At 53.8% G+C, this 27,767-nt stretch overlaps 2 protein-coding genes across 3 annotated transcripts in view; both read left to right on the top strand.

The window, feature by feature from the left end:
• Abcc8 (ATP binding cassette subfamily C member 8) overlaps positions 1-11,428 on the top strand; it is a 72,772-nt gene extending 61,344 nt beyond the window's left edge. Inside the window, exons 28-39 of one of the 2 annotated variants that reach the window (XM_021197796.1) lie at positions 291-448; positions 2,817-2,909; positions 6,290-6,392; positions 7,087-7,200; positions 7,523-7,643; positions 7,742-7,872; positions 8,640-8,718; positions 8,894-9,002; positions 9,245-9,348; positions 10,007-10,140; positions 10,419-10,481; positions 11,189-11,428. In XM_021197796.1, coding sequence (XP_021053455.1) covers positions 291-448; positions 2,817-2,909; positions 6,290-6,392; positions 7,087-7,200; positions 7,523-7,643; positions 7,742-7,872; positions 8,640-8,718; positions 8,894-9,002; positions 9,245-9,348; positions 10,007-10,140; positions 10,419-10,481; positions 11,189-11,326 — 1,347 coding nt within the window. In that variant the 3' untranslated portion in view covers positions 11,327-11,428. The remainder of the gene's footprint in view (positions 1-290; positions 449-2,816; positions 2,910-6,289; positions 6,393-7,086; positions 7,201-7,522; positions 7,644-7,741; positions 7,873-8,639; positions 8,719-8,893; positions 9,003-9,244; positions 9,349-10,006; positions 10,141-10,418; positions 10,482-11,188) is intronic. The other variant, XM_021197813.2, reaches the window with a different exon arrangement.
• Positions 11,429-15,631: 4,203 nt separating this feature from the next.
• Kcnj11 (potassium voltage-gated channel subfamily J member 11) lies at positions 15,632-18,975 on the top strand. Its single transcript, XM_021210768.2, has one exon. It carries the CDS (start codon positions 16,246-16,248, stop codon positions 17,416-17,418), a length of 1,173 nt encoding a protein of 390 aa, XP_021066427.1. The 5' UTR covers positions 15,632-16,245; the 3' UTR covers positions 17,419-18,975.
• Positions 18,976-27,767: the final 8,792 nt, after the last annotated feature.

Below are 27,767 nucleotides of genomic sequence, written 5' to 3'. Positions count from 1 at the left end.
CCTCCCCTGAGAGCTTTCCTAAGACTGAAGGCTGTTTGAAGATTCCACTGGCTCACTTAGAAAGGTTCCAGAATATTCTGAACATTCACATGGGCTCAACTTATCTCCTTTACTGACATCTTACTAGATGGTGAGAAAACAGAGTCTGGATTCCTGCCCCCAGAGAGTTTGCAGGGCAGCCAGACAGATACACATGAGTCTAGAATAAAGTGAGAGACAAACATGGCGGCAGATGGTACTCCAAAGAGTCTAACATAGCAACATCCCCACTGTCTCCCCCTCGTCCCCAGCACATCCCGTCCACGCTGGAGTGTCTGAGTCGATCCACCCTACTCTGTGTCTCCGCCTTGACTGTCATCTCCTATGTCACACCTGTGTTCCTCGTGGCCCTCTTACCCCTAGCCGTGGTGTGCTACTTCATCCAAAAGTACTTCCGAGTGGCGTCCAGGTGACACGGCATTTCTTGTCTGGCAGGCGGGCGGGCAGGGGTGTAGGAACAGGGATGCAGGGGTGTAGGAGCAGGGATGCAGGGGTGTAGGAGCAGGGATGCAGGGGTGTAGGAGCAGGGATGCAGGGGTGTAGGAGCAGGCATGTAAGGGTGTAGGAGCAGGGATGCAGGGGTGTAGGAGCAGGGATGCAGGGGTGTAGGAGCAGGNCAGGGATGCAGGGGTGTAGGAGCAGGGATGCAGGGGTGTAGGAGCAGGCATGTAGGGGTGTAGGAGCAGGGATGCAGGGGTGTAGGAGCAGGGATACAGGGGTGTAGGAGCAGGGATGCAGGGGTGTAGGAGCAGGGATACAGGGGTATAGGAGCAGGGATAGAAGGTCCTTTGCGATGGCGGTTTGGTACACTTGCCAGACTCATTATTATAAAAGTGATAGCCATGCATCTCAAAAAATGAAACTAGAAATAACCGATAGAAATGGGGGAGATGCCCATCCTAATGTCTCATCTGTAGGCGCATGCTCTACAGTTCATACCTCAGTTGCTCCCTGGGGAGATGTGTCAGGAGCGGGATTGCTAAGGCAGGGGTAACATTATTGTGCCCTCCATTCATTTGTCCCAAATGCTTCCCATGAGGACTGTGTGATCCCAGGAGCCAAACTGACTTAGGAATCAGCACTGGTCTCCATTGGGGGTCGGGGCAGGGACAGATGGCACCTAACAGGAGAGGTGTGATGAATTAGCTCGCTTGTAAGTCCACAGGGGTGCAGAACATGACTGGGAACCTCGACTGCACTGAGGCTCCTGCAGACACTCTCATGGATCATATTTACTCTTGTGTGATTGAGACTCATCACACAATCTCTCTCTCTCTCTCTCTCTCTCTCTCTCTCTCTCTCTCTCTCTCACACACACACACACACACACACACACGCTCATACAAATACACACTCACACATATGTACACGCTCACACTCACACACATACACACACGCACATACACACATATGCACACACATGCTCACACATACACACACACAGTCACACANNCACACACATACACACACACACATACGCACACGCTCACACACACATACACATGCACACATGTTTCCTACTCAAAGTATTCTAATATATTCTCTAGAGAGTTCTTCCTAAGAGTGATTCTGTTAAACTCATTGATTCAAAAAATTAGAATGAAAACTTAAATGACCCTCTAGGCCATAGTTACTCAAACTGCCAATTACAACCATCATTAAATCAGATCCTGATTCATAATTATCATTTTGAAAACAGCGAGGTAGAACCAAGCCTAGGAGGAGTGAGTTATAGCTCGGACAGAACACTTGCCTATCATGAACACACGTTTGCACACACATATATGTGTCTGTGTATATGCGTTCTATTTTGATCTATAACATAAATTATCACAACATTTCACAACATGAAACCTATGCTTCGGCCCTGTAAGCATGGGTCCTTATTTGTGATACACAATGTACTGCTGTTATACTTCAGGTCATGGTCGTAAAGGCTAAGTACCTTTCCTGAGTGCTTACAGTTGATAAAGAAACAAAATACTGCCTGACAACGATGATCATTACGTTTAAATGCACTTTATATCCTAATTGCCTGCCTGGAAGACTCAACGTTGATATAAATGGCTTTTTGTTTGAATGGCCCAGAAGCTCCAGGCACCCTGGGGGCGGGGGGGGGGGGACACTCTGCATTGGCATTAGCAAAATGGCAATGTCTTTTCAAACATACTGTGGTATATACACCGTGGTACAAGCTGTCCTGCAAACTTCACCTCTCTGCCAAGGAGGGCATGTTCGCCCCATTCCTCTGATATCTGGCTCTTGCAACAGTGTCTAGGAACACTGCTTCTTGTTTTCCAGCTGGCCTACCTGGCATATGATATGTGGCTGTGGGGAGCAAGAGGCCCCTTGTTGCCATGGAAACCTGTAGCCTACTCTCCCCACCCAGGATCCTGGCCAAGGATGCCCTGAGGCCCGCTGTGGTTCTTAGGCAACAAGGAACTGAGAATCTGGCCTTTCTGTTCCTTTGACCGCTGTCTTATATAACCTGTGAAGTGGACACATATACATACATACATACACACACACACACACACACACACACACACACCACCCCTATCTCAGTGCCAGCTGTGAGGTGGACATTTCCCAGGATGGTTATCCGGCTCTGTTGAAGCATTCCACATAAGCATTCTCTTTGGCACGCCCAGGAGCATCCCGGTGTTGCGGCCTCAGCAAGCGAGAAATGGAGACTGACAGAGATGAAGCTGCTCAGCCTGGTGCATCCCGGCTGAGGCTGAGCACAAGCTGCCGTCCTAACCACTCTGCTCCTACAGGGACCTGCAGCAGCTGGATGACACAACGCAGCTCCCTCTGCTCTCACACTTTGCCGAAACCGTGGAAGGACTCACCACCATCCGTGCCTTCAGGTACAAGCCCAGAGTCCCCCGAGGTGGGAGTGGCATGGAGGGTGGTGAGCCTCAGGCTCACAGGTAGGATGACTTCAAAGGACCCAAAGCGTGCCTCAGTCACGCCTTAGGCCTGCACAATGTCCACTAGCAGGGACAGGCCATGTGGACTCCAGATGTGAAACCCTAGCCTTGCAGACAAGCTGAGGGCCTCAGAAGTAAGGTGGGACATAACAAGAAACCAGGCTGGGACAAATCCGTCCACACCAGAAAGGCCCTAACACCTGGAGCCAACCCCAAGGCCTTCCGAGGCTAATGTCACCAAACACCAAATGGGATGCTCACTCTGCACTGGGACTCTAAGTGCTGAGCATGAATTGTTCCCACTGCACAGATGGGGAAACTGAGGCACTGAGCAGTCACGAAATCTCTCTGGGAAATGCCCCCCACAAAGCGCGGATTTGAGCCCACTCACCCATCTGATAACCACTGAGCTCCTCCTGTACTGAGCCAGTGCCAGGCACTGGGGATGTGTCACATGTCCCCAGAAGTATTATCAGTCCCCAAGGCCATATGACTGTTGCTTTACTAGACCTGGGGATAAGGCTTTGGGAGCACAGAAGGGAAGCAGTCTGGGAAGGCTCCTTAGAGGAAGAGTTACAGAAACTATGGCTCAAAGCAAGAGTTCTCTCACCCTGAGGAGTTTCTGAAAGTTCAGTGCCCCTGGCACCTTGTCACCTCCTTCAGTGGAGGTATTGGGCGGGGAGCATCCGGTAATGGGGAGTAGAGAAGACCCCCGTTCTCACAACCAGGAAGTGGTTGGATGGCCTGGAGCCTCAGGCCCCTCCTAGCCAGACCAGAGACCCCCTGACCCACGACACTGGCTTCTCATCTCAAAGCTAACCCAGAGCGGGACAACAGGTTATTTTTAGAACGGCACAGCTGCATGACAATCACCATGTGACACCAAGCCCTGTGTCAGGAGCAACCCAAGGGCTTAGGGCTCAGCCTAGGGCCCAAGACCTTCATCTCTTCCTCTACCACTAAGTCCCAGATCAGCCTTAGGAGAGGTGCCCTGGGTTTAGGCACAGACCATACTCGCTCCTGGGGCAAGTGCGCCTGTGGGAATTCACCTCTCAGATGTCATCTGAGGAAACCAGAACAGAGCTGTGCCTTAGCCCAGGCTATATTCCCTGGATACCCCCCTACCCCTCACAAGCCTGAACCTCTCCTCGCAGAAGCCCTGAAATCCAGCACAAGGCTCCAGACTTCGCTCCCAGCCACCCTGGGTTGTTCTAGCTTTGGGCCTAGCCTCTGCTCTAAGTTTTAAAACTGGTGTCCAGAGCCCTTGGGCGAGGCCTGGCACTGCAGACTGACTTTCGTAAGTGGGCTAGGCTTCTGAGCAGATTCCAGCTTAGTCTCTTAGCCTCAGAGCAAGGCCAGGGCTCCGAACAAGCCTGTGGTCAGCCAAGGGCCTTGTTCCCCACCTCCCCACCCCCATCATGCTGAAGGATTCATAAATTTGAAAAGACTTTTACTCACTGCTAAACGTGCCTAATTTGCTGGCTTGAGCCCCGGGGTCTACCCTGGTGGAAGTTAACTAGCCCTCATTGATTTCACACTGGTGGAGTGCCAAGGGCTAAATGTCACATAGGAGTTATTAGCAGTCACCCTCGCAACAGCCACGTGACATAGGTGTGAGCTTAAGCCCGACTGCTCTGCACTGGGCAGTGGGGTCAAGGCTGCTGTTCAGCATTCATCATCCACTAAGCATGCACTTCTCAGAGCCAAGTCTGGGGAAAGTGGCTGTGAAGCTCCGCACCTCCCCACCCCGCCCTCAGAGGAGGCAGGGCTGTGGACAGTGATACAGTGGAAGTGTGTTGAAGGCATGAGGGTGGACAGGAACAGCAGTTCCCACAGTGGTGCCCTATACTGGGCTTGGTGTAGCTCACAGGCTCTCCAGTCATGCTGACATCAATGTCGCCATTTTGCCCTTGAAGAAACCATCTTGATCCCAGCATGCTCATGGTCCCTGGATGCCAGTCTGGGTTTGCACGGCTATGCAGCTCTTTCCCAGTCCCCTGGCACATGTGTCAACTGCCTCTACTTTGATGGTGTGCACACAGGCCCTCAGACTCCCATACACTCACCCTCACCTTCTCTCAAGCACACACACACACATACGTCAGCATGCACGTCCTCGAGCCCTTCTCATGCTGAGATTCACACTCACCTCAGACCCGCCACACCCACACCCACACATCCACCACTTGTCTGTGCAGCACATACTCCCCCACCACACCTTAGAGATGCTTTGTAGCATCCTCGGATGCATGTCCTCTGCCCAGAAATGATTCAAGCAAAACAAACAGCCTCAGAGGTAAGAAGCGCATGCCCAACATGGCATGGGGTCCCTCTGAGTCCCTGGATTTGGTGTCCCCACCCTTAGTTTAGTGTCAAGATGGCTTTTCATTGGTCCCTTTGTTCATCATTAAGCAAGTACTTCCATGCCATCTCAGGGCCTGGCTGATGCCAGCAGGGTCTGAAGGAGATGACAGAGGAGTCCAGACCTCAGAGGAGGCAGGTCTGTGGATAGTGGTGCAAGAGAAATGTGACAAGGGCCTGGGGGTGGGACAGAAAGCCCAGAGATCCTTGTCCAGCTAAGTCCTACCTGCTGGAGTTGGCCAAGCTAGGAGGGTCACTGTGTTTCTTCCATTGAGATTTTTATGATGGTGTCAAGCTCTGGGAGCCAGGCAGATGCACTTCCTACGCTCACACATGCCCCAGTCTGTATTGAGGTGGATCATAAATGGCTAGAGAAGTGAACGTTTGAGCAGATTCTCAGCAGCTAACAAGCTGCAGAGAGAGAGTGTGTTACAGACTTAAGGGATGGCCACTGGAGGGAAAGGGGGAGGTGGGGAAAATGTTTCTGAGCAGGTGCAGTTAAGGTCAGGCCTGGAGGCTGAGAAGGGAGCAGATTTATAAAGATCAAGGGAGAAAGCCACCAGGTGCTGGAAAGAATGCAAGTGTTTGGGGGCGGAGGATGACGCCATGGCCCAAAAGGGATGGGGAGGCTACTGCGTAATGAGTGGCAGAAGATAATGCTACTGAGGAAGTAATACCAGACACCATTGATGTTCTGAGGGGCACACACTGCTGTAGAAAGAAAGCTAAGCTGACACCTGGTAGTAAGAAAACCAGACAGGCTGTTCAGGATCTGATGTACCCTGGTAAAGAAGGACAAAGCTCTCTAAACCAAGGAAGCCCTAGATGAAGCAGGAGAGAGGTGGACAGAGGCAGGGACCACATTTGTGATCAACCCAAGAGCTGGCCTGTTTGGGAGCTGCTGAGAGCCCGCTGTAAGTCCCTCCCTCTTCCTCCACATCCTGCTCATCCTCCAGGTACGAGACCCGGTTCCAGCAGAAGCTCCTGGAATACACAGACTCCAACAACATCGCCTCCCTCTTCCTCACGGCAGCCAACAGGTGGCTGGAAGTCCGCATGGCAAGTGGCACCCCCACAGTGGGTCCCGGGACGGGGGTCTGATCGGGAGCGAGGAGCTGGAACATGGGGCAAACATAGATGCAGGACAGAAGAGGGGAGAGCTGGTAATGGGGACCCAGAGCCTTCCTGTCCTCCAGCCCTGGTAGTCTTCCCACATCTAACCTGCATCTTCACCCCATACATCCCAGGGGTGTTCGAGGAACACGGAGAGTGGGAGAGTGTACAGGATGGAGACATTAAGAACGGTGGAGGTTGGGACTAGGAGTGTAGCTCGGCTGAGAGAGTCCTTGCCTAGTATGCCCAAAGCCATGGGTTTGATTCCCACATCATGTCTATAATCCCTGCACTCTGGGGATAGCAGCAGAAGGATGTAAAGTTTAAGGTCTATAGATCCTGTCAGAATGAGGAGGAGGAAGGTGGCAATACGTGCCAGCAGTGGGCGTGTGACAATACGTGCCAGCAGTGGGCGTGTGATATGCACACAAGGGCTCATGGGGCGGGCTGGTGAAGCACCCTTCCTTGGAGAGTAGGGTGCATAACCTTGGAGGGACATGAGCTCCCGGACCTCAGCTTCTGCCAGCCTCGTGTGTGGCGGCTGTGTGAGTGTGGGCTGGAGCTCAGGCTGGCTGAGGCAGGATGAGGTGCCTGTGGCTCTGACCCACAACAGCCCGGGCCAGCTGCTCTCCTTCCTCAGGAGTACATCGGAGCATGCGTGGTACTCATCGCAGCCGCCACCTCCATCTCCAACTCCCTGCACAGGGAGCTCTCTGCTGGTCTGGTGGGCCTGGGCCTCACCTATGCCTTGATGGTGAGTGAGTGCTGGGAGGTGGGGCACGGGGACTCAGATGCTGCTCTCGGGCATCGGGGCAGTTTCCTCAATGAGATGTGGGAGAGATGGTGCGCCCCCACCTAGGCTTGCCTGGCTGGATAGCAAACAGGTGATGGATAAGGAGCCACTGTAACCCCATCATGGCTCCAGGTTTCCCCTGTCCCCAGGCAGTGGGTGGGCAGCAAAAGGCTCACAGGGGCTCCTAATCCACCCCAGAGTTAGGAGAGCCATCATGAAGGCTAAGGGGGAAATGGGCACTTCTAAGACATTGTGATTGGCTGCCTCCCCACACTCCACGCAGGTCTCCAACTACCTCAACTGGATGGTGAGGAACCTGGCAGACATGGAGATCCAGTTGGGGGCTGTGAAGCGCATCCACACGCTCCTGAAAACTGAGGCAGAGAGCTATGAGGGGCTCCTAGGTGAGACCCTGCAGGGGGTATCCCCGGTGGGGGCCGGCGACCTTTCTGGATGCCGGGGTGGCCTGTGCCTGGTGGCTGACCCCCAGCCTGGCCCTCAGCACCGTCATTGATCCCCAAGAACTGGCCAGACCAAGGGAAGATCCAAATTCAAAACCTGAGTGTGCGCTATGACAGCTCCCTGAAGCCCGTGCTGAAACACGTCAATGCCCTCATCTCCCCAGGACAGAAGGTCAGCTGGGCTGGGAGCCCGTCGGGTGGGCAACGGCAGGCCGCGGCCCTCTCCCTACCCCCAGCCCCATCCACCGCAGAGACAGTCATCTAGGACTCCCTTGGTTTAGAGAGCTTTGCCAGGCTCTTTCCCTGGCTCTCCCTGCTGTATCCTCTTGAGAGCAGAGGACTCAGGCAGAGAGGGACGCGGCTGCCGCTGTCCAGCACTCTGGGTCCTCACATCCCTCATTCAGCCCATCTCTGACACATCCCTCTTTCTCGGCCTTTGTCTCTCTGTCCCTCTGCCTTGGGGAATATCTGCCCCTGCCTGTCTCTTCCACCCCGGCCCTTCGGCGCCACTATTTCAGTCTCTGTATCAGTTCTTTATGCAAATTTCTGTTGGGACTCAAGAACGGGGGAAGCAGTGGGATCTGGCGTGGCCCTACAGCAGGTGGAGAACTCAAACGCAGGCCCTCATGGCGCACTCACGGTCCCACGGAGTCCCGCCATACACTTGCCCACAGAAGCACACCAGGGCCTGACAACTACCAAACAGGATGAGGGTCTTCCCTGCAGACCTGTACCAAGGCCTGTGCCACTAGCCACCTACGCTTGTACTCTACTCTGGGGTTGCCGAGAGAGCCCTCTCTGAACCCACCAAGGAAACAAGCTCAATGAGCCTGGCCAAAGAGAAGCTGGTCAGGAGACGGAGACTGGAGGAGGCGCTGTGACCCCCACACCTGTGCACACCCCAGGGCCACAGCGACGCGCCTGCTTCTCTGCTTTCAGATTGGGATCTGCGGCCGCACAGGGAGTGGGAAGTCCTCCTTCTCTCTCGCCTTTTTCCGAATGGTGGACATGTTCGAAGGTGATTTGTGTGTTAGCTGTCACACACGCAATACGTGTGCCCACGGCTACCAGGCAAGACCCAAGATACCCAGCGGCCTTTCCGTAGCCTCACTGGGATCCACGTCCCAGGCTGAGCCCGTCCCGGCACCACCCCCACCTGGTGGCCCTTGACCTGTGACATCATCTCTCTACAGGGCGCATCATCATTGACGGCATCGACATCGCCAAGCTGCCGCTGCACACGCTCCGCTCACGCCTGTCCATCATCCTACAGGACCCTGTCCTCTTCAGCGGCACCATCAGGTGAGACCCCGAACCCCTCCCGCCCCAGCCCCAGGCCAGCTCTGCTCTCTGCACATGACGTGGGGCAGAGTCTCCCGAGGATGGTCTCTGTCACAGCCTTCCTTATTAGGCATAAGCCGGCATTTGTGGCTCCCCCACCTCCATCTTCCAAATACTTCCCTCACTTCCCCTCTCAGCACCAGATTCTCCATCGCTGCTTTGGGGATGAAGGTGAACCCTGAGCTCTCTGTGCCTCTCCCCAGATTCAACCTGGACCCAGAGAAGAAATGCTCAGACAGTACACTGTGGGAGGCTCTGGAGATCGCCCAGCTGAAGCTGGTGGTGAAGGCGCTCCCAGGAGGCCTGGGTGACTGCTCCTGGCACCAATGGGTTTGGAAGGGAAACATCACACCCATGGCTAGGATGAGCGTTGAGCTTGGAGCCCCAAGTCTAGCTAAGATTCAGTGACCATGCAGTCCCACCTTTTACCATACAGGGGTTCAGAGGTCAAACAATTTGCCTAGGGTCACACAACGCACCTAGCTCAGCATCTAGCACAGGAGGATATTCAGGGTCCCTAGGAGACAGACTGCAAGTCCCCCAAACCACAGTGTACCTTGAGCCCTGCCTTGCTCTGTCTGCCTGCCCTGTGAACAAGGGTCACAGTGGACATTGGTACAGAATGTGCCCGTAGGGAAGGCTCTTCTGCAGTCCAGGGTCAGTCAGAATCATGGTGGGGGCACTGTGAGGCTAGACAGGCCTTGACATCGCTGGTTCACCTTCCAGCCAAAGCTTCCACCAGGACTGCCCAGGGCCCCAGCGGTGCAGAGCACCAGGATGACCGGTGCACACTAGATCCATATGATTGGAAGCCCTGGTGTGTCAGACACATCATCCCCACACACACACACACACACACCAAAACAGCGCATGTGTTTACCGTGCACATACATCCCCTTCCATGGGGCTCCTCTGCTCGCAGGCAGGATTTAGTCAGTCCTGCCCTGTCCCATGTCTGCTTCCAGATGCCATCATCACAGAAGGAGGGGAGAATTTTAGCCAGGGCCAGAGGCAGCTGTTCTGCTTAGCTCGGGCCTTCGTGAGGAAGACCAGCATCTTCATCATGGACGAAGCAACTGCCTCCATTGACATGGCTACGGTTGGTCCTGGGGTGGCATGCTAGGGAGCAGTTGGCACAGAGGGGTCTTAAGCCTCAAGTTGACCTTCATATCTAGGGTCTCATGGCAAAGGCAGGTCCAAGCCACCAAGTACTGGGCACCTGGTCAGTCCTCTGGGAATAGAGCCAGAGAGAAGACAGGCATCGAGCTAGGAGTGGGTGTCGATGGGAGCTGGGCCACCTGGGCCCCACGTCCCCAGGACCCTCCCAGACCTGTCCATGGAGCAGATGAGCCACCAGCTGTTACCTCTACCTGACAGGAAAACATCCTCCAGAAAGTGGTGATGACAGCCTTCGCAGACCGCACCGTGGTCACCATCGCGGTAAGGGGCCACCATGTCCTGTGGGGAGGTCACCAGGAGGGAAGCTTACCCTGGGACCCTACCCAGCCGACTGATCCCTGTAGTCGGGAAAAGATCCTAGAGTGTCCATGACAGGAGTCTAGAGAGCTGGCAGGAGGACAGAGCAGGATTTGGGGGTGTCTCGAGATTTACACCTTTACTTGTCCTGGGCTTTGCCCCTATGCTCTGGATTCCAAGATACGCCCTTCCGTAAAGCCCTGGAGGCTAGGCTAGGGGCCGCTTCTCAGAAAGAGTGGGAGCCTGTGGAGAAGTCTGTAAGTCTTGATGCCTGGGGGTCGAGGGAGAGGCTTGATAGAGAAGAGGGGGCAGAGGGCTTGTACCACAGCCACCCCAAGCTGGAGCCACCACCCCAGAGGACACAGTTGGGCCGTGTAGAGGGAATGAGGCCATGGCTTCAATCCCCACCCAGCGCTGCAGAAACGGATGTGGTGGTGACACTGGAATCCTAGCCCCCCCCCCCCCCGGGGAACTAGAAGACGGGAGAGCAGAGGTTAGAGGTTCAGGGTCGTCCTTGGCTACATAGCTTCGGGTCTGTCAAGGCGACATGAAAAAGGGAGGCCTGGGAAAGAGAAGAGCCAAGGTGGTCATGGACTCCTCCAGGCTGGGGGAGGACGGCGGTCCTCGGCTGTCCCGCCCACCACACTCACCAGCCCCTCCTGCCCACGTAGCACCGCGTGCACACCATCCTGAGTGCAGACCTCGTGATGGTCCTGAAGAGGGGAGCCATCCTGGAGTTTGACAAGCCGGAGAAGCTTCTCGGCCAGAAGGACAGCGTCTTCGCCTCCTTTGTCCGCGCGGACAAATGACCTGCCAGCGCCGGCGTGCCGCCCCCCGCACCTCACTTGCTTGCCTAGGGTTTCGTCCTATAAATCACTTGTAAATAAAGAAATTAATTCTTTGCTGCTGGAAGTCCAGGCTCTGTGGAAGGGGCAGCGGTGCCCCCCATGGGCACAGGCAGCCAGCCTGCCTTTGGCACCAAGCCAACTCGAAGATGCCCATTGAGCAGAGGCAAGCCAGGGTCCTGATCTGTCAGGCAGTTCCCACGGGCTGGCTGGCTTTCCACAGCAAAAATCTATCTCTCCCCGTCCTGGAGGATCAAGGTGTTGGTTAGCGGCTTTGGTGTCTCCTGAGACCTCTCTCCTTTGCTTTTCGCTGCGCCCTCACAACCTCTCAATGTCCCCTCCCCTCTCCCCATCCCTCAGTGTTTTTCCTCTAAGTCACTGCTCATATTGGATTAGCCACTGCCCACACCACCACTGAACCTTAATAACCTCCCATGGGCCGCAGCCCCAAGTACATGAACTAGAGGCTGCAACCTGTGAATGTGGGGAGGAATTCAGTCTGCAGCGAGGGTAAAGACGCAGGAGCAGCGCCATCAAATAAGGGAGCAGTCTCCTCCAGCTAGGACTCATTCGGGCTTACCTGGGTTATAACCATGGGGTCTGGCACCCGTCTCCAGTAACAGGCACTCAATGTGGCTTACACAAGCACATTTGAATTCACTGTGGCATGTGACAGGCCAGAGGGACCTGGGGGAATGCTACTTCAAACAGGGGTGACTCCAGGTTTCTGACATCAGATGGGGTCTCCATTTCTGAGTCCTGCTTCCTTCTCGCTGTCCAGTGACAAATAGCTGGCAGTGGTCTTCTTTAACTTATACCCTGTCCCAGAATGACCGGAGGGAACATGAGGTGTTCTTTTCCAACACTTCCAGCAAAGTCCTAGGACTGAATTCCAGTGGACTCATCGGATCACACGTCTGCTCCCACCCAATCAGGGATACTCTGCCACCTAGGCCAGGATCCCATGCCACGACCTCCGCTCCCTCCCCCCAGCTCACAAACATTCAAAAGTGGGAGGCGGGTGGTCCCTGAGCAGTCCCTGTACAAGTCAACCACGTGGTAGCTCGAAGATGCTAAGGATCAGACACCATACCAAAACAGCAACTCGTTCTGATCCCATTTGCATCTGGGGACCGGAGTGTAGCCCTCTCCTCAGCCAAGAAATGGCAGATGCTCATTTGCATAGCATTTGCATAGCATTTGGTGATAATTTGCATAGCACCTGCCATACTGGCTTATGAGACCCTGGGGTTGCAGACCTAGGAGTCTTCATCTCCCAGAGCTGCAAGAGAGTCAGAGCTCTATAACATAAGGAAAGTTCACAGTCACCAAGGGAGTCCAGCACAGGCCGCTCTTGAAGTGCCAGGAGCCAGAGCAACTCAAGGCAGAGCTCAGGGAGGCCTGGCAGGCTGCCTGGGAAAGGCAAGATTCGTGTCCGGTGTAGGAGGGAAGAAATTAGATAATCAGAGAGACAGAGGGGTGAGGAGAAAGGCAGTGGAAGTGAGCCTATGGAGTGCCTCACGAAGGGGTGCGGAGGGAACGAGGGCAGCCGCGGGGTATCACAGACCCTTAACACTAGGACAGTGAGTGTGGGACAGGCCTCATGGGGAAAGGACAGTACGGTGTTTGGGGAGATGGCTATGAGCCACTGGGGAATCAACCAGGGTAGGAGGCTATCAGCCTAGGGTTTCATTGCTGCGAAGAGACACCATGACCAAGGCAACTCTTATAAAGGACAGCATTTAATTGGGGCTGGCTTACAGGTTCAGAGGTTCAGTCCATCATCATCATCATGGCAGGAAAGGCAGACATGGTGCTGGAGGAGCTGAGAGCTCTAGATCTTGATGGGAAGGCAACCAGGAGAGACGGCCTTCCTCGGGCAGTCAGGAAGAGGGTCTCTTCCACGCTGGGTGGAGCTGAAGCATAGCAGGAGACCCTAAAGCCCACCCAACAATGAAAAGCTTCCTCCAACAAGGCCACGCTATCCCAACAAGGTCACACCTCCTAATCATGCCCCCCCCCCAGGGGCCAATTGTTCAAACACGTGAGTCTATGGGGACCAAATCTATTCAAATCACCACAGAGGCTGAGCCCTTTGGGCAAGGCACCAGCCTCCTCTCCCCTGGGGCAGGGAGTAGCTAAGGCTAGACCAAAGGGCAGACCCCAGCCTCTCACCCTGAAGATGCCTATGTAGGCCCAGCAGTTCCTTCCACGCTGGACTCCCAGGAACAGACACACGGAGGGTTGGGGGACTCTTTCCACCCCAAGGGAGCAGCAGAGGGAGAGCAAGGACGTCTTCTAAGAATGGCTGAGGCCATCCTGACCCAAAGCCCTCCACAACGATCTAATTAGTGGTCCACCAATTCAGACCTGGGTCCCTCCACCAGGTGGGCCATCTCTGGCTACTGTCATCAGAACAAACTCTGGCGTATGTCAATCAAAGCCTGTCCTCTGCTCCACTCTATGCATGGGCCAAGCAAACCTACTAGTCATCGCTCCTTCACCCCCAGGGACTTCTGCAAAGATGTCCAAAATTCCTGGAGCCTCTCTCCAAGGGTCCCTTTCTCATGGCTAAAAGGGACCTCTCTCCAAGGGTCCCTTTCTCATGGCTAAAAGTTGAAGTCAGAGATTTTTTGTGTGGCTGTGTTTTTAAACGGCCTACCCTTGACTCAACCTGTCTTATTCTCCCTGCCTTGGGCACAAACGCCCCTATCAGTATAGTCCAGCCCTCCCTCGCTCTTCATCGTAGCAGGGTCCACAATACCAACCAGCAGATCTGGAAACAAGAAAATGACATTTGAAAGTCCCCTGCTCAATATGAAACCATCCCCTGGTGGTCTGCATTCCCAGTGGCCTATTACCCTAGCTCCAGTCTCACCTCAAGCCTTCACTCAAGCTACACAGCGGGGTAGAGCCCCAGGGCAGGCCATTACAGCTCCATCAACCTCCAGGAGCCACTCTAGGGTGGCATCTGCAATGGAAACATCACTACTGTTCTTGACAATAACCTGGGTCACCTACTGTGTACCCAAGCTAGCCCTGAAATAGCTGCTCAGGCCCAACCCCCCCCACACACACATACACACGCACACACACATATATACATGCTCACACACACATACACACACATACACACGCACACACACATATACACACGCACACACATACACACACATACACGCGCGCACACACATACACACACATACACATGCACACACACATACACACGCACACACACACACACACACATACACACACATACACACACATATACACGCACACGCACACACACACACACACAGACCACAACCCCCCAGGCTAAGGGGAAGAAACCAGGCTGAAGGTCTACAGAGTGCAGAGCAGACCCTGGCAGAACAAACCCTCTTAAAACTCAGGGACGACAGCCAGGGCCTTGTGGTGCACTTGCAATCCCAGAACTCTGGAAGTGGAGGCAGAAGGATCAGAAGTTCAAGGTCAACCTCTGCTACATACCAAGTTTGAAGCCATCCTGGGCTACAAGAAATCCTGTCTTGAATAGGTAAATAAGCAAATAATTAAATAAATAAATAGATGTAGGATTAAAAATGATCCTCAAAGGGAAGAAGAATTGTCGGTTGAGAAGTTCCGAGACAAATGTTTCTCTCACCCCAGCCCCAGCATTGATGGTGTAACCGTTCACTGCCTTCTTTCCCTGGGTATCAAGTGCTGTGTGAGAGGCAGGTAAGACCTAACTGTGGACGGGGCAAAAATAAAAGTCAGGGGCATAGGGGCCGCTGAGCCAGCCTAAGAGAATTCCACAAAAGCAACTTCTTTAGAGCCATCCCCAGTTTGAAAAAAGCCCCATGGCCTGGCGGAGGACAGTGAGGACAGTGAGCAGGCGAGGGCGGGACGAGAATCCTCTGTGGGCGGGGCTTGCGCCTAGGCCCTCCCCTACCCCCCGCTCGGGAGCCGATCTGTCGCCCTCTGGCGGCGGAGGCTGCACTCGCTCTCGGGAGCCCCCCGCCCGCAGCCTCCCACCCACACCGCGCACGGGTCGGTGCCGGAGGACCGGCTCACAGACACACGCCAGGGAAGCCGGCCGGGAGTGAGCACCCGGAGTGGGAGGGGGCAGGGAGGTGGCCGCAGCTTTGAGCAGCACGAGCAGGTGCGGCGGCGACAGGCGGGGTGGGGACGGAGCGGCGGCGGGGGCTGCGGGCGGGCGGGCGGCAGGGCAGCAGGGAGGCCGCGACGCGGAGCCAGCGGGGTCTGGGCGGCGGGGGGCGAGGGGATCCAGAGCGTAGACGGTTGCGGGGTGACTCGAAGGGCAACGGATCCCAAGGAGACTAGAGGACAAGGGCTAGAGAAGGATCGGGCGAGCGGCGAGGGCGCTAGGGGAGGGGTGGGATGGGAAATCCGGGGCACACCTGGAGAGGAGACTGGGTCAAGAAGTAAGCCTGGTCCTTGGAGGGGACCGGGGACAGAAGTGGGTGAGGTCAGAAAAGAGCGGGGTTCGAGTGAGGGCTGGTAAGTTGGGAGACCCAGAGGTGACAAGTTCTGAGGTGGTTTGAGAAGAAAGGCTGGGCCAGGGAAAGGGAGTTAGAGGCGGGGGGGGGGGTGTCCTGGGACGGTGGATGAGAGCTGAGCAGGGGGGGATCCAGTACCAGTTAGAGCACAAGCTGGGTTGGGGGCTCGGTAACCAATGAGCAGGTGGCGCCGGCATCTGAAGCTAGTAGTATAAAGAGAAGCAGGACCCAGCTGAGGGGCATGCCAGCCCAGAGGTTGGTACAAGCTTAGGGTAACCTGAGGAGAGGGCTCAGAGAGGGGACCCTACAAAGAGGCCCTAGGCCAAGCCAGTGTAGTGCCTCCCCCCATGGGGGAAACCCCTTCCCGGGGCCAACGGAGCCATGCTGTCCCGAAAAGGCATTATCCCTGAGGAATATGTGCTGACCCGGCTGGCAGAGGACCCTGCAGAGCCCAGGTACCGAACTCGAGAGAGGAGGGCCCGCTTCGTGTCCAAGAAAGGCAACTGCAACGTCGCCCACAAGAACATTCGAGAGCAGGGCCGCTTCCTGCAGGATGTGTTCACCACGCTGGTGGACCTCAAGTGGCCGCACACTCTGCTCATTTTCACCATGTCCTTCCTGTGCAGCTGGCTGCTCTTCGCCATGGTCTGGTGGCTCATCGCCTTCGCCCACGGTGACCTGGCCCCCGGAGAGGGCACCAATGTGCCCTGCGTCACGAGCATCCACTCCTTTTCATCTGCCTTCCTTTTCTCCATCGAGGTCCAGGTGACCATTGGTTTCGGCGGGCGCATGGTGACAGAGGAATGTCCCCTGGCCATCCTCATTCTCATTGTGCAGAACATCGTAGGGCTAATGATCAACGCCATCATGCTGGGCTGCATCTTCATGAAAACGGCCCAGGCCCATCGGCGAGCCGAAACCCTCATCTTCAGCAAGCATGCTGTGATCACCCTGCGCCATGGCCGCCTGTGCTTCATGCTGCGCGTGGGGGACCTCCGAAAGAGCATGATCATTAGCGCCACCATCCACATGCAGGTGGTGCGCAAGACCACCAGCCCCGAGGGCGAAGTTGTGCCTCTCCACCAGGTGGACATCCCCATGGAGAACGGTGTGGGTGGCAACAGCATCTTCCTGGTGGCCCCACTCATCATCTACCACGTCATCGACTCCAACAGCCCGCTCTACGACCTGGCTCCTAGTGACCTGCACCACCACCAGGACCTGGAGATCATTGTCATCTTGGAAGGCGTGGTAGAAACCACGGGCATCACCACCCAGGCCCGCACCTCCTACCTAGCTGACGAGATTCTATGGGGGCAGCGCTTTGTCCCCATTGTGGCCGAGGAGGACGGCCGCTATTCCGTGGACTACTCCAAATTTGGTAACACCATTAAAGTGCCCACACCACTCTGCACAGCCCGCCAGCTTGATGAGGACCGAAGCCTGCTGGATGCCCTGACCCTCGCCTCATCGCGGGGACCCCTGCGCAAGCGCAGTGTGGCTGTGGCGAAGGCCAAGCCCAAGTTTAGCATCTCTCCGGATTCCTTGTCCTGAGTTGCAGTCCCTCAGTCCCCCACTCACTTGTGCGGGCACGTGGAGAGGGAAATATGGTATGTAGAGTGGTGGGGTGTGAGTCTCTTGGCCAGACGAGGGTCTGGTGTGGGACAAGACCCTGATTGGCTCAGCCTCCCCGCTGCTGTGTGCCTGGGGTGTTACAAGACACTTGTCACTATGCTATTTCTGGCCCCGGCAGGAGCCTGTACCGGGTTATTTTTGTTTCTGCTCCTCCCAGGCTCAGCTCGGGACTGGCTTACCCCTGTGTCCCTGCCCAACGGTGGGGAGACCACAGAAGGTTCAGGGCTCCTAAAGCTAAGGTCTCAAAGCCCGTCTTGGCCCTCCATGATTCATCTTGCCACAAGCAGACAGGTAACTGGGCAAAAGCAACCCCCAAGTTGGCAGCCTATTGCTGTGTCTGTAGCCACTGAGAAATACCTGGCCAGGCCCCAGCCCTGTTCGTGCCATGCTGAAGTATCCTGCCAGCCAGGGAGGAGGCGAGTGTCAGAGCATGGGAGCTGAGGGGCCCACACAGACACGGCACGTTGAGTCTACCTAGGTTCGCCTCCATAAGGCAGGCTTGTGTGACGAAGGGGGACAAGACGGAAGCAAATGATTGGAGACCTTGCTGGTCCTGTGCAGACACGTGTCCCTGTCCTCTAGCCTTGACTCCAGCCTTCTGCTGACAGTCAGGAGTGCTGCCTCCTTTTGTCCCCTTCCCGAGAGGCTGGGGAGTGGGGTGTTGGGCAAACACTGATATACCTGTCTGAGAGGCCATAAGGGGTCCTGTGCTTGCCATACAAGATGCACTTCAGGCAAAACTCTGCTCCCGGCTCCCCATGGGCAGCCGTGAGTCACTTTGTCTGGGGGACGCTGGTGGGTAGTGGTGCCTTGTCTCAGTTACTAGAAAAAGAAATATTGGAAAGTTCAGCCTGGTGAGGAGAAGGGAGGTCCCCAAGGCAGAGAGGCCCTTGGGTGTGACCTGAGCCTGGACTCTCAGAGCAGTGCAGTGTCCTTGCCCAGAACTCCACTGCCCCATTATCAATAAAGCCTCCCACCTGTGACCTGAACTCTGGGCTTTTCTTGCTGGGGAGGCAGTGGGCATGTCACTGGAAAAAAAGGGGGGGCACTACTAGAGTCTGCCACCCAACATGGCCCCGGCAGGCAAGAGGCCAGCAAAGCTACTTAGACCAGCTCTGTTTCCCTCACCTCTGGAGGCCGCCATCCTTCCACCTCAGGTCCCCCTCCCCCACCCACTCTCCGTCTGTCTGGCCAACTTGGCCATTTGACATCCACCAGACATCGTAGTCAAGGGGCCTGGCCTCCCTCCCGAGACTCTGCTGGAAGGCTGAGGTATACCCATGGGGAGGAACAGGGAGGTTGTAAACTTTACAGCGCTGATTGGTTCAAATCCTGGCTCCGGCCGAACAGTTCTGTGACTCGGTTGTCTCCTTCATGTTAATAGTCCCTACCTCATTAAGCTGAGCAGGTGAAAGCACATGTATTCATGCTTCAGAAGTGCCTGGTCTATAACAAGTACTCAATAAACGTTAACTGATCGCTGCTGAGCTAGCCGCGTGATGGGAAAACTAACTAAACTGGAGACAAACAAGGTGTTTTTACACTGCCTCTGAGTGATGCGTTGCTCTGTCTGGTCTCACGCCCCACACGTTGCCCCTCCCAGCTCAGACCTGGTCTGCAGGGGCTGCCCTCCCTGTCTTTGCCCACCCCACTGCGGTCCGCCTGCCCATCAGGCCCCACAGCCACCCAAGTGGGCTGAGAAGGGTTGTGATCATTCCTGCCGTGTGAAATACGTTGTCGCTCTCTATCTCCTGAGTCAAGGGTGGCCTTCTCTATCGATGCCCATAAAGGCTCAGGCCAGGGGTGCTCCTTGGACCATCCCTGGAGAGAGATAGCCTTCTCCTCGACGGGCCCGTCTTCTTTGCCTGTGTTTAAGGGTCTCTCTCCCCATCTCTATGTTCACGTCTCCTCCAGATCGATGCCAAGTCGGCATCTGGGACTGAGTGGATGTTCGATGAAAGAATGAATAGGCAGATGGATGGACAGATGGATGGACAGATGGATGGACAGATGGATGGATTGTGCACATGACCACAAACCAGGGCTACGGTCATAGTGAGGCTTGCAGATGGGCGAGCCAGGAAGTTCTGCTACCAGTCTGACTTATAATCTACTCTCTCCTGCCCTCCTCCGTCTACACATAGTCCCCAGTGCTGACTCCCTCTTAGCAGACTGGAATGTTTCCCCCTTTAGCCCCTCAGAATCTCCCTAGTGCTGGGGGCAACAAGTTGGGTGCAGTGTTCATTCTCAGGACTCACTTAAGCTCTCCTTGAGGCCACAGGGAGGAGCTAGAGTCACTTGTAAGACTTGCTGAATGACAGCATCCATGATGTCCCATGCAAATAACCGTACAACTCCCAGATAAGCAGCTGGTGCTGTCTGAAGCCGGTAGAAATGAGGTTATGGTGCCACCTGCTGGCCGCAGAGCCAGAAAGACCAGAAGAGCCCAGAAAATCCTGGGCTGCTGGTTCCGTAAGAGAGATCCCAAGCCTTAAAGTTTAGCTCAGGGAGAAAGTAGAAAACTCCAATCCTGAAGAGATAGCCAGTCACCTCACTACACAAGAACTGGAGAAAAATGTGCCCAGGGGAGCACATAATTTCCATATTTGAAAGTGGCATCAGGGTCACTCTTAAGTGACATCCTCGATTAGGTCTAAAATACCCTTGCAATCACAGGGACCTCCCGGCTTGGATCCACTTGCATGGAGACCCCTTTTTAGCCTTTGAGTCTACTGTGTGCCAAGCCGAGCAGTGACAGTGTAGCCTGGAGAGGCACACATCCCACCACCCTGCCCCCAACGCATTATAGTGGTGTGACATCGGTGTGACGTGCCCCAAGCATCAGGTCTGAGCTGCACAGGGGAGGGGAGCCAAGCTGCTCTCTTCCTCTTGGGGACTGTGTGTTGGTCTGAAAATGAACTGGTAAAACACTAGAAACACATCCAGGCTGGACACCTGGGGACTGACATCTCCAGCAGGTGTCCCTTCCTTACATAGGACCCACTCTGCCCCCAACAGGTGTCCTCTTTCCAGGGTTGTCCTTCCTGACATCTTCCCCGGGGATCTGGCTGTCACTGGAGGGGAAGCATTGGTTTCCCAGAGGTCTTCATGTCCCCAATCTTCCAAGGTGACAATATCTTACAGCTTTGAGTTTTACTGATGACTGCAAGCAACTCTGAGAAAAGGGTGAATTCCACACATTAGCCACTTCCCTAGGCTGCCGCTCGTCCAAAGAGCCTGCTCTATCCCTGCTCCAAAGGAACTCCAGAGAGGAAGGACACGGAGATCAGAGCCAAAACTGTAACCAGGGTGGAGGCTAGATTGACAGCCTCTCTACCAAGCCCACCTGCTTGGGCCATTCTATCCCCTCACAGGAAAGGAAATGGTTTCTTTATACTCCCTCCTACTCCTGCTATTGGCCGGCCCAGCACTGAAGTGCCTTGAGGACCAGGCTACCTAGACCTGAGTCCAGGATGTGATGATCTGCCTTTCCCCTGACCTTGATTCTTCCTAAGTCCTGTAATAAACAGGATGTCAGATCCCAGGCCAGGCCCTGCCCATTTCAGCTCCCCCTCCCCGCCACTGTAGCTTTGTCTGTGCCTCTATAATCCCCCTGCTGCAGCGATCCGCTGTGATGCCTTAGCTCCTGTTCCCTTAAAGAGGCACCCAAGGCTTCCTCGGAGACCATCCCATGTGACTCATTAAACACATCCATCCTTAGCAACCAGACGACCAACCTGCAACTACGTCCTATGGGTTACTTGTGTGACGTGGGACCTTGCTTCTTTCTCAGAAATTTGTAAGAGAAAAACGCCACTTTGTCCCTTCCTAGGCCCCACCAGGCTGTCTGTCCACGGCCTCAATAGCAAAGTCCATTCCTTCATGGCGTAGAGGATTCCAGTGTATACTGAAGACCATCAGCCTCGTGGACTGAACAACTTCTGGACTCTTGGACCTTCCATACATAGGCAGCCATTGTTGTATTAGCTGGACCACAGCCTATAAGGCATTCTCATAAATACCGACCCCGCCCGTGTGTGTGTGTGTGTGTGTGTGTGTGTGTGTGTGTGTGTGTGTACTCTGCATTCACTGCATTCACACTGTTAGGAGTCCCACAACACCAAGCTATACAACCATAGTGTATATGCAGGGTCCTTGCTCAAACCCATACAGGGTCCATGATTGTCACCTCAGTCTCTGTGAGCCCCCATGAACCCATTGATCATAGTTGATTCTGTGGCTCCTGTTCTCATGGTGTCCTCGACCCCTCTGGCTCCTGGAATCCTTACTCTCCCTTTTCCACGGAGCTCCCCTGGTTTTGCCTAGTGTTCTGCTGTGGGTCGGGTGTCGGTGTCTGCGTCTGCTCACATCAGTTGCTAAAGGATGCCTGTCTGATGATAACTGGGCTAAGCGCCAATCTGCGAGTTTGGCAAAATCATTTGACTCTTTTTTTTCTCTTTTTCTTTTTCCCTTTTCCTTTTTTCTTTTTTTCCCAGTCATATTTGGTTCTACCCTGGGCCTCTGGACAGTCCAGGCTCTTTATTCCAGGCTTCCTCTCCTGGCGTGGGCCTCAAGGCAGATCAGTCATTGACTGGCCACTCCCATACATTCTTCACCACTACCCCAGAACATCCTGCAGGCAGGACGTATTGGAAGTTGAAGGTTTTGTGGCTGGTTTGATGTCTCAGTCTCACAGCTGGGCACCTTACTGGTTATAGAAGATGGCCATTTGATGCTCTGTAGAGTCACTCTCATAGATCCTGGGGAGTTTCCACTGCATATTACAACCCCCCCCAAAACAAAACCTCTCAATCCCAATCATCTCTCCCAATACTCTCTCCCTCAACCCCTCAAGCTTGGACCCTCCTGTTCCCATACCCCCCCCCGTCCACCTGAAAAATCCATTCTATTTCCCCTTGTTCAAAATCAGGTGTGTGGATTATGTGGGGGTCCCCAATCCAATTCCATTGATCAACCTGTGTGTTTATGACTATACCATGTGGTTTGTATTACTGTAAATCTGTAGTATATCTTGAAATCAGGGATCCCCATTTTTCTCATCATAGAGGATTTTTTTTTTAGCTATCCTGGTGTGTTTGTTTGTTTGTTTGTTTGTTTTCCACCTAAAGCAGGCACTGTAGGTCCCTCTGATCAGTGACCGTTGTTACTGTTGTCTGGGGAGTACTCCTGTCAGCTGACACTCCATTCAGAGTGTATGGGTCTTTTCCTGGGTTATTAAGGGGATGGAACTCTGAGAGAACACCGCCTCCATCTGTCTTCCCTGCCGAGTCAGTGAAATGCTTTCTCACCCAGAAACAGTGCATGCTTGCTTAGGCTTCCCCTTGAGCCAGATTAGCATGATGCGGACACACACTGCAGAAGCCTCCATCCCATAGGGCATCACCTTCTGGGTCTTCACAGGGTCGGGTGTCTGTTGCTGCTTCACGAGATTAGGAGGTCTGGGTCAATGAAGGCTTGCTCAACGGGGTCTCCTCAACGGGGTCTCCTCAACGGGGTCTCCTCAACGGGGTCTCGGGCAGCTCTCTCAGAGATAAGACAAAGGCTGAGCTGGAGAGTTTTATTCAACTTATCACAAGCTAAAGTCGTCTAAGAGGGGTGGAACCATAATTAAGAAAATGACTCCAGGGAATTAGCACAGGGTGGGCCTTCTGAGGCCGTTTCTCAGTGTCTCCAGAGCCCTTCCCTCCCCTCAAGCTGGATAAGCATCTCTGCCCAAGGGTCGTGCTCATCGTTCCCGTCGTGGGCTCGGCAGTCTCCATGGTTACACCATCTTCAACCCCCAGTACAGCTTCCTTCAAAAAGAATGCTCGGCTGCCAGTCTAGGAGCCGGCGTGCTGAGAAGTAACTCCAAGAGGCAGAGCATGCTGCCACACCCGCTCCTGAAGCTTGAGGTGCCAAGTCTGCCATCACAGGCAGGGCGTCCCTTCTGGACGGCACAGATGTCAGCGTGGACTTGCCGAAGAAAGCCAAGGACAAGACCTGTTTGATCACATTGCTTATCACCTGGACCTGCGGGAGGGGTGAGGATTTGGCGGATCTGCGACCCATCCCTGACACGGCAGGTGTTGCTATGTTGAAAGGGTGTGCACACCACGATGGCCTGGGGAGGGGTGTCATGATCTTAGCATTTAACACATCCCTCAGAGCATCTGTCAGGGGCTCATGTTTATGACAAACATCATTGGTCATGTGTCATCTTCCACATACCATTTAAGCAGACAGTTTAAGAACAAGACACAGAAAACACAACCCAAAGGAGCCATGCTCAGTCGTGGAGTGTCAGCCTTTGTGGTGCTATAGACACATTGTCCTCACATACTACCTTCCAAAGCGACCAACCCATGCCTAATTTCACCCAAGGACCTGTGGTTTTAATAGAATTTACTATAGTTCACTTTTAATAAACAGATTGTGTTACCTCCATTCTAGAAATTGCAATGACAGTGTGACTCACACACAGAAATAGGTCTGGGTGACTTCTTCAGATAGTTAACCGATAGTTAACAGAATGGTTCCATCATGAGCCGGTAGTTCTACTGATGGCAAGATGGAAAACCATCTTAGCACATTCCTCTTTTCTTTCTCATTGAAAATCCTTGACAGGTCACCCAGGAGTGTAAAGCCCTCACCATCACCATCTGGCCTTATACAACCTTTAAAATAATATTAGAAGAGAGAAGAGGAGAGGAGAGGGGAGAGGGAAGGAAGGAAGGAAGGAAGGAAGGAAGGAAGGAAGGAAGGAAGGAAGGAAGGAAGGAAGGAAAGGCAGGCCTGCATAAAACTGGGCTGCAGGCAAGGCTGTAAGACATTCTCATAATTAGTGAATAATGTGGTGTGGGTCAGGGTAGTGTGCCACCAGACAAACCTGGTAAGGTTGAGCAGATTCAGGAAGCCTGGCAGTTTTCATGATTGAGAAAGGTAGACATTTAAATCTACTCCTGACCCTCCTGACCAGGTAAGTTCCTGTCCTGGAACATATGACCACAACACCCCATGGAGAGGACTGTGACAATCATTCAAGTAGGGACAGCATGAAGTCTTTTTCCACGTGCAGATGAGGCATCCCTAACATCTCAGACCAAGCCAATAGAAAGCATCTGCCTCTCAAACCCAAACCAACCCCCCCAAACCACCACCACCCCCAAATGTTTACGAGGCCCTATCCACAAGGAATAAGGTGCACAAGGTGTCTCACCAAAGATCTCCTAAGAGTGCCTGTCTTATTGCACTGTAACTCTTCAGGAAAGAGTTTTCTCTCACAAAGCTTTCCTTGTTGGATCTCCATCTAACTCAACCAGCTGTGCCTGGACCTTGGCTCCAGGCTGTCTGCTGTATCTCTCCACCTGCCACTGACTCTGGGGCAACAGTGGCTGCAGAAGAGGTATGACATCCTGAAGGAGACACAACCACAGTAAGTGGGAACCCATCAGAGCTCACCAGGGAATGGCAGGAGCTACAGCAGCCTCTCCCTCTTCCTTCCCATTCCATCTGCATCCTACCTGCCAAGGGCAGGCACCACAGAAGCAACAATAATAAACTCCACAAGCCAGCCAGACTCATGTGTTTGAATATGCAAACTGTATTCTCTCAACATCTCCCAGTTTATGTTTTTCCACACACACAAAAAAATAAAATTGCAAGGCATTATGGATAAAGCTTAATGGATTGGGCAGTGCCCTGGGTTCCATCCTCAACAGTGCTGGGATGTAAAGAAAAGGATGATCTGAGGAGATGCTCGGAGCATAAAGCCTGAGGACCAGAGTTCAGATCCCGAGCACACACATAAAAGCCAGGCATGAGTAGAGACCAGCCTATCATTCCAGAATGCTAGAGTTGGAGACAGAATCTCTGGAGATAGCCAGACTAGTTGACTTGATGAGCTCTGGGATCAGCAAGTGATCCTGCATCTTCAAACGAGGGGGAGAATGATTGAAGAACATAGCAGCCTCTGCTTCCACAGTGCACCACACATATACATCTGCACCTTACATGTGTGCAACGTGTTCAAACACATGCAAAAAGTAGAAATTAGAACTAATGTGCATTTAGTCATTTTAGTATAGTTTAAAATGAACACGAACAGACATTAATACCAATAATATAGCCAGTAGTATTCTGGGAGTGTTGTAACATCCTTAGATGGCTTCATGACCACAGGAAGGTTGGACAGTGGCTCCTGCAGAGGGAGAACTTGAGAGCTCAGAGCAGCCAGGAAGGGTAATGGAGAAGCAAGCAGTTCACCAAGCGCCACCTTCATAGTTAGAACCTGCGAGGGTCCCATCTTGGTCTTTCAAAAAAGCCACAGAGCAACAGACATGGCAGTGGGCAGTGCCCAAACTGAGAACATTCCTCACACCAGACATGGCAGTGGGCTGTGCCCAAACTGAGAACATTCCTCACACCAGACATGGCAGTGGGCTGTGNTCACACCAGACATGGCAGTGGGCTGTGCCCAAACTGAGAACATTCCTCACACCAGACATGGCAGTGGGCTGTGCCCAAACTGAGAACATTCCTCAGACCAGATGACATCTCTGGCAGGCTCTCAGTTTCTTCGGGATGCCCTGAGTGTGGTCACACTAAATATCCAGTGTCCCCAGTGTCCATATGATAAGTACAATGTCTTTATGATCTGACCTAAGCAATGGCTATTCTCACCCCTCGATCATTCTACTGGTCACAGGGGCCATGCACATCCTTGGATGTTGGGATGGCTCTGCCGCATCTGGGATGAACTACAATCCAGAAATGGAGGGTGTATCTGCGGTCCAGATCTTGAGGCTGGAAGACTCGGGCTTCTGACCCGGATCTTGACATGGAGATCTTGAGGCATAGCGGCCATGAAGCATAGTGGCCATAGTGGCCCAGGCAGGGTGGTGCACCCCTTTGATCCCAGGAGACTGAGGCAAGCAGATCTCTGATTCAAGGCCAGCCAGAGGCAAAGCAAGTCCCAGATCCAGGTGTGGTGGTACATACCTTTAATCCGAGCTGCACCTTCAGCTGGAGGCCTACATAGGGACATTGGAAGAAGGAAGCCTGCCTCTTCTTCACCTGCTTGCACTTACTTGCCAGCACCTCTGTTGGAGCCTACTTCTTCAGGATTCCAGCTTATACAGAAGACCAGCTAAAACAACTAGCCTCGTGGGACTGAGCAATTACTAGATTCTTGGACTTCCCATTCGCAGCTGCCCATTGTTGGGTTACTTGACCTACAGACTGTAAGTCATTACAATAAATTCCCTTCATATATAGAAACATTCCGTAAGTTCTGTCACTCCAGAGTGCTGGACCCCATTTTGGCCCTGAGGACAAACCCGAGCCTGACTCGAGTTTCTGCAGCCTTGTGGGAGATCCTAAGCCTGGCTGAGTTATGAGACCTGTCTCAGTCACTTCCTTACGGGGTGACGCAGCAAGATCTGTTTGGCCCTACCTCTGCCTTTGCCATTGGCCATCAGTCACTCCATACCTTCTGTCACCCTTCCCTGTTTCCTGCATCATCTTACCCAACCAAAAATCCCCCTCCCTATGTTCTGAACTTATATAAGTGAGAGGCTGACATCATAAAGTTGAGTTCCTGCTTTGACAAGACTGCCAGCTCGGTGTGTTTCTTTTGGGCCGTCGACACTCACCATCCCGCTCAGCCCCGGGGAGACCCCAGCAGGGCCAGGACGCTGACCAATACAGAAGTGGAGGCTATCCAGGGCAGTGTGGATTCTAGGAGACACATCCTGAGCCTAGTCTGTCTCCAGTACCCACTGCAGCCAAGAGGCCACAAACATCCAAATGTTTCTATCTTATCAAAAAACCAAAGCTAATAGAAAACACTTTATAAAGGACGTGTCCTGAAGCTCAGTGCTTCACGGGCTATGGAGCCCCACGGAGGGAACGCATAGCAGGAGTGTGTAGCAGCTGGTCCTGCCACATCCCCAGTCAGGAGGCAGAGACGTGGACTCTGCTCAGATCACGGTCTCCAACCCTAGCCCATGGACTGGGACCACCCACACTTACGGTGCATCTTCCCATGTGGATAACCTAATCTAGAAAATCCCTTACAGATGGACCAACGATTTGTTTCCATGGCGATTCTAAATCCCATCAAGCTGACGCTAACCATCACTGGAACAAGCAGCCTTGTCCCCTGAGCTTGACCAACTCTTCTCTCAGGCTACTATAGGGTCCTATAGGGACTGGCTTGTTCCTGGCTTTGGGTGCTGACTCGTGTAACAGCAAAGACCAGGGGGAAAGCG

The sequence above is a fragment of the Mus pahari genome, chromosome 1, assembly GCF_900095145.1.
Source record: "Mus pahari chromosome 1, PAHARI_EIJ_v1.1, whole genome shotgun sequence".
NCBI lineage: Eukaryota > Metazoa > Chordata > Mammalia > Rodentia > Muridae > Mus > Mus pahari.
This window is presented reverse-complemented; position numbering and strand designations above follow the sequence as displayed.

Excerpts from the sequence above, each read along its gene's own strand:
- Kcnj11 (XM_021210768.2), top strand. The coding sequence starts at position 16,246 with ATGCTGTCCCGAAAAGGCATTATCCCTGAGGAATATGTGCTGACCCGG.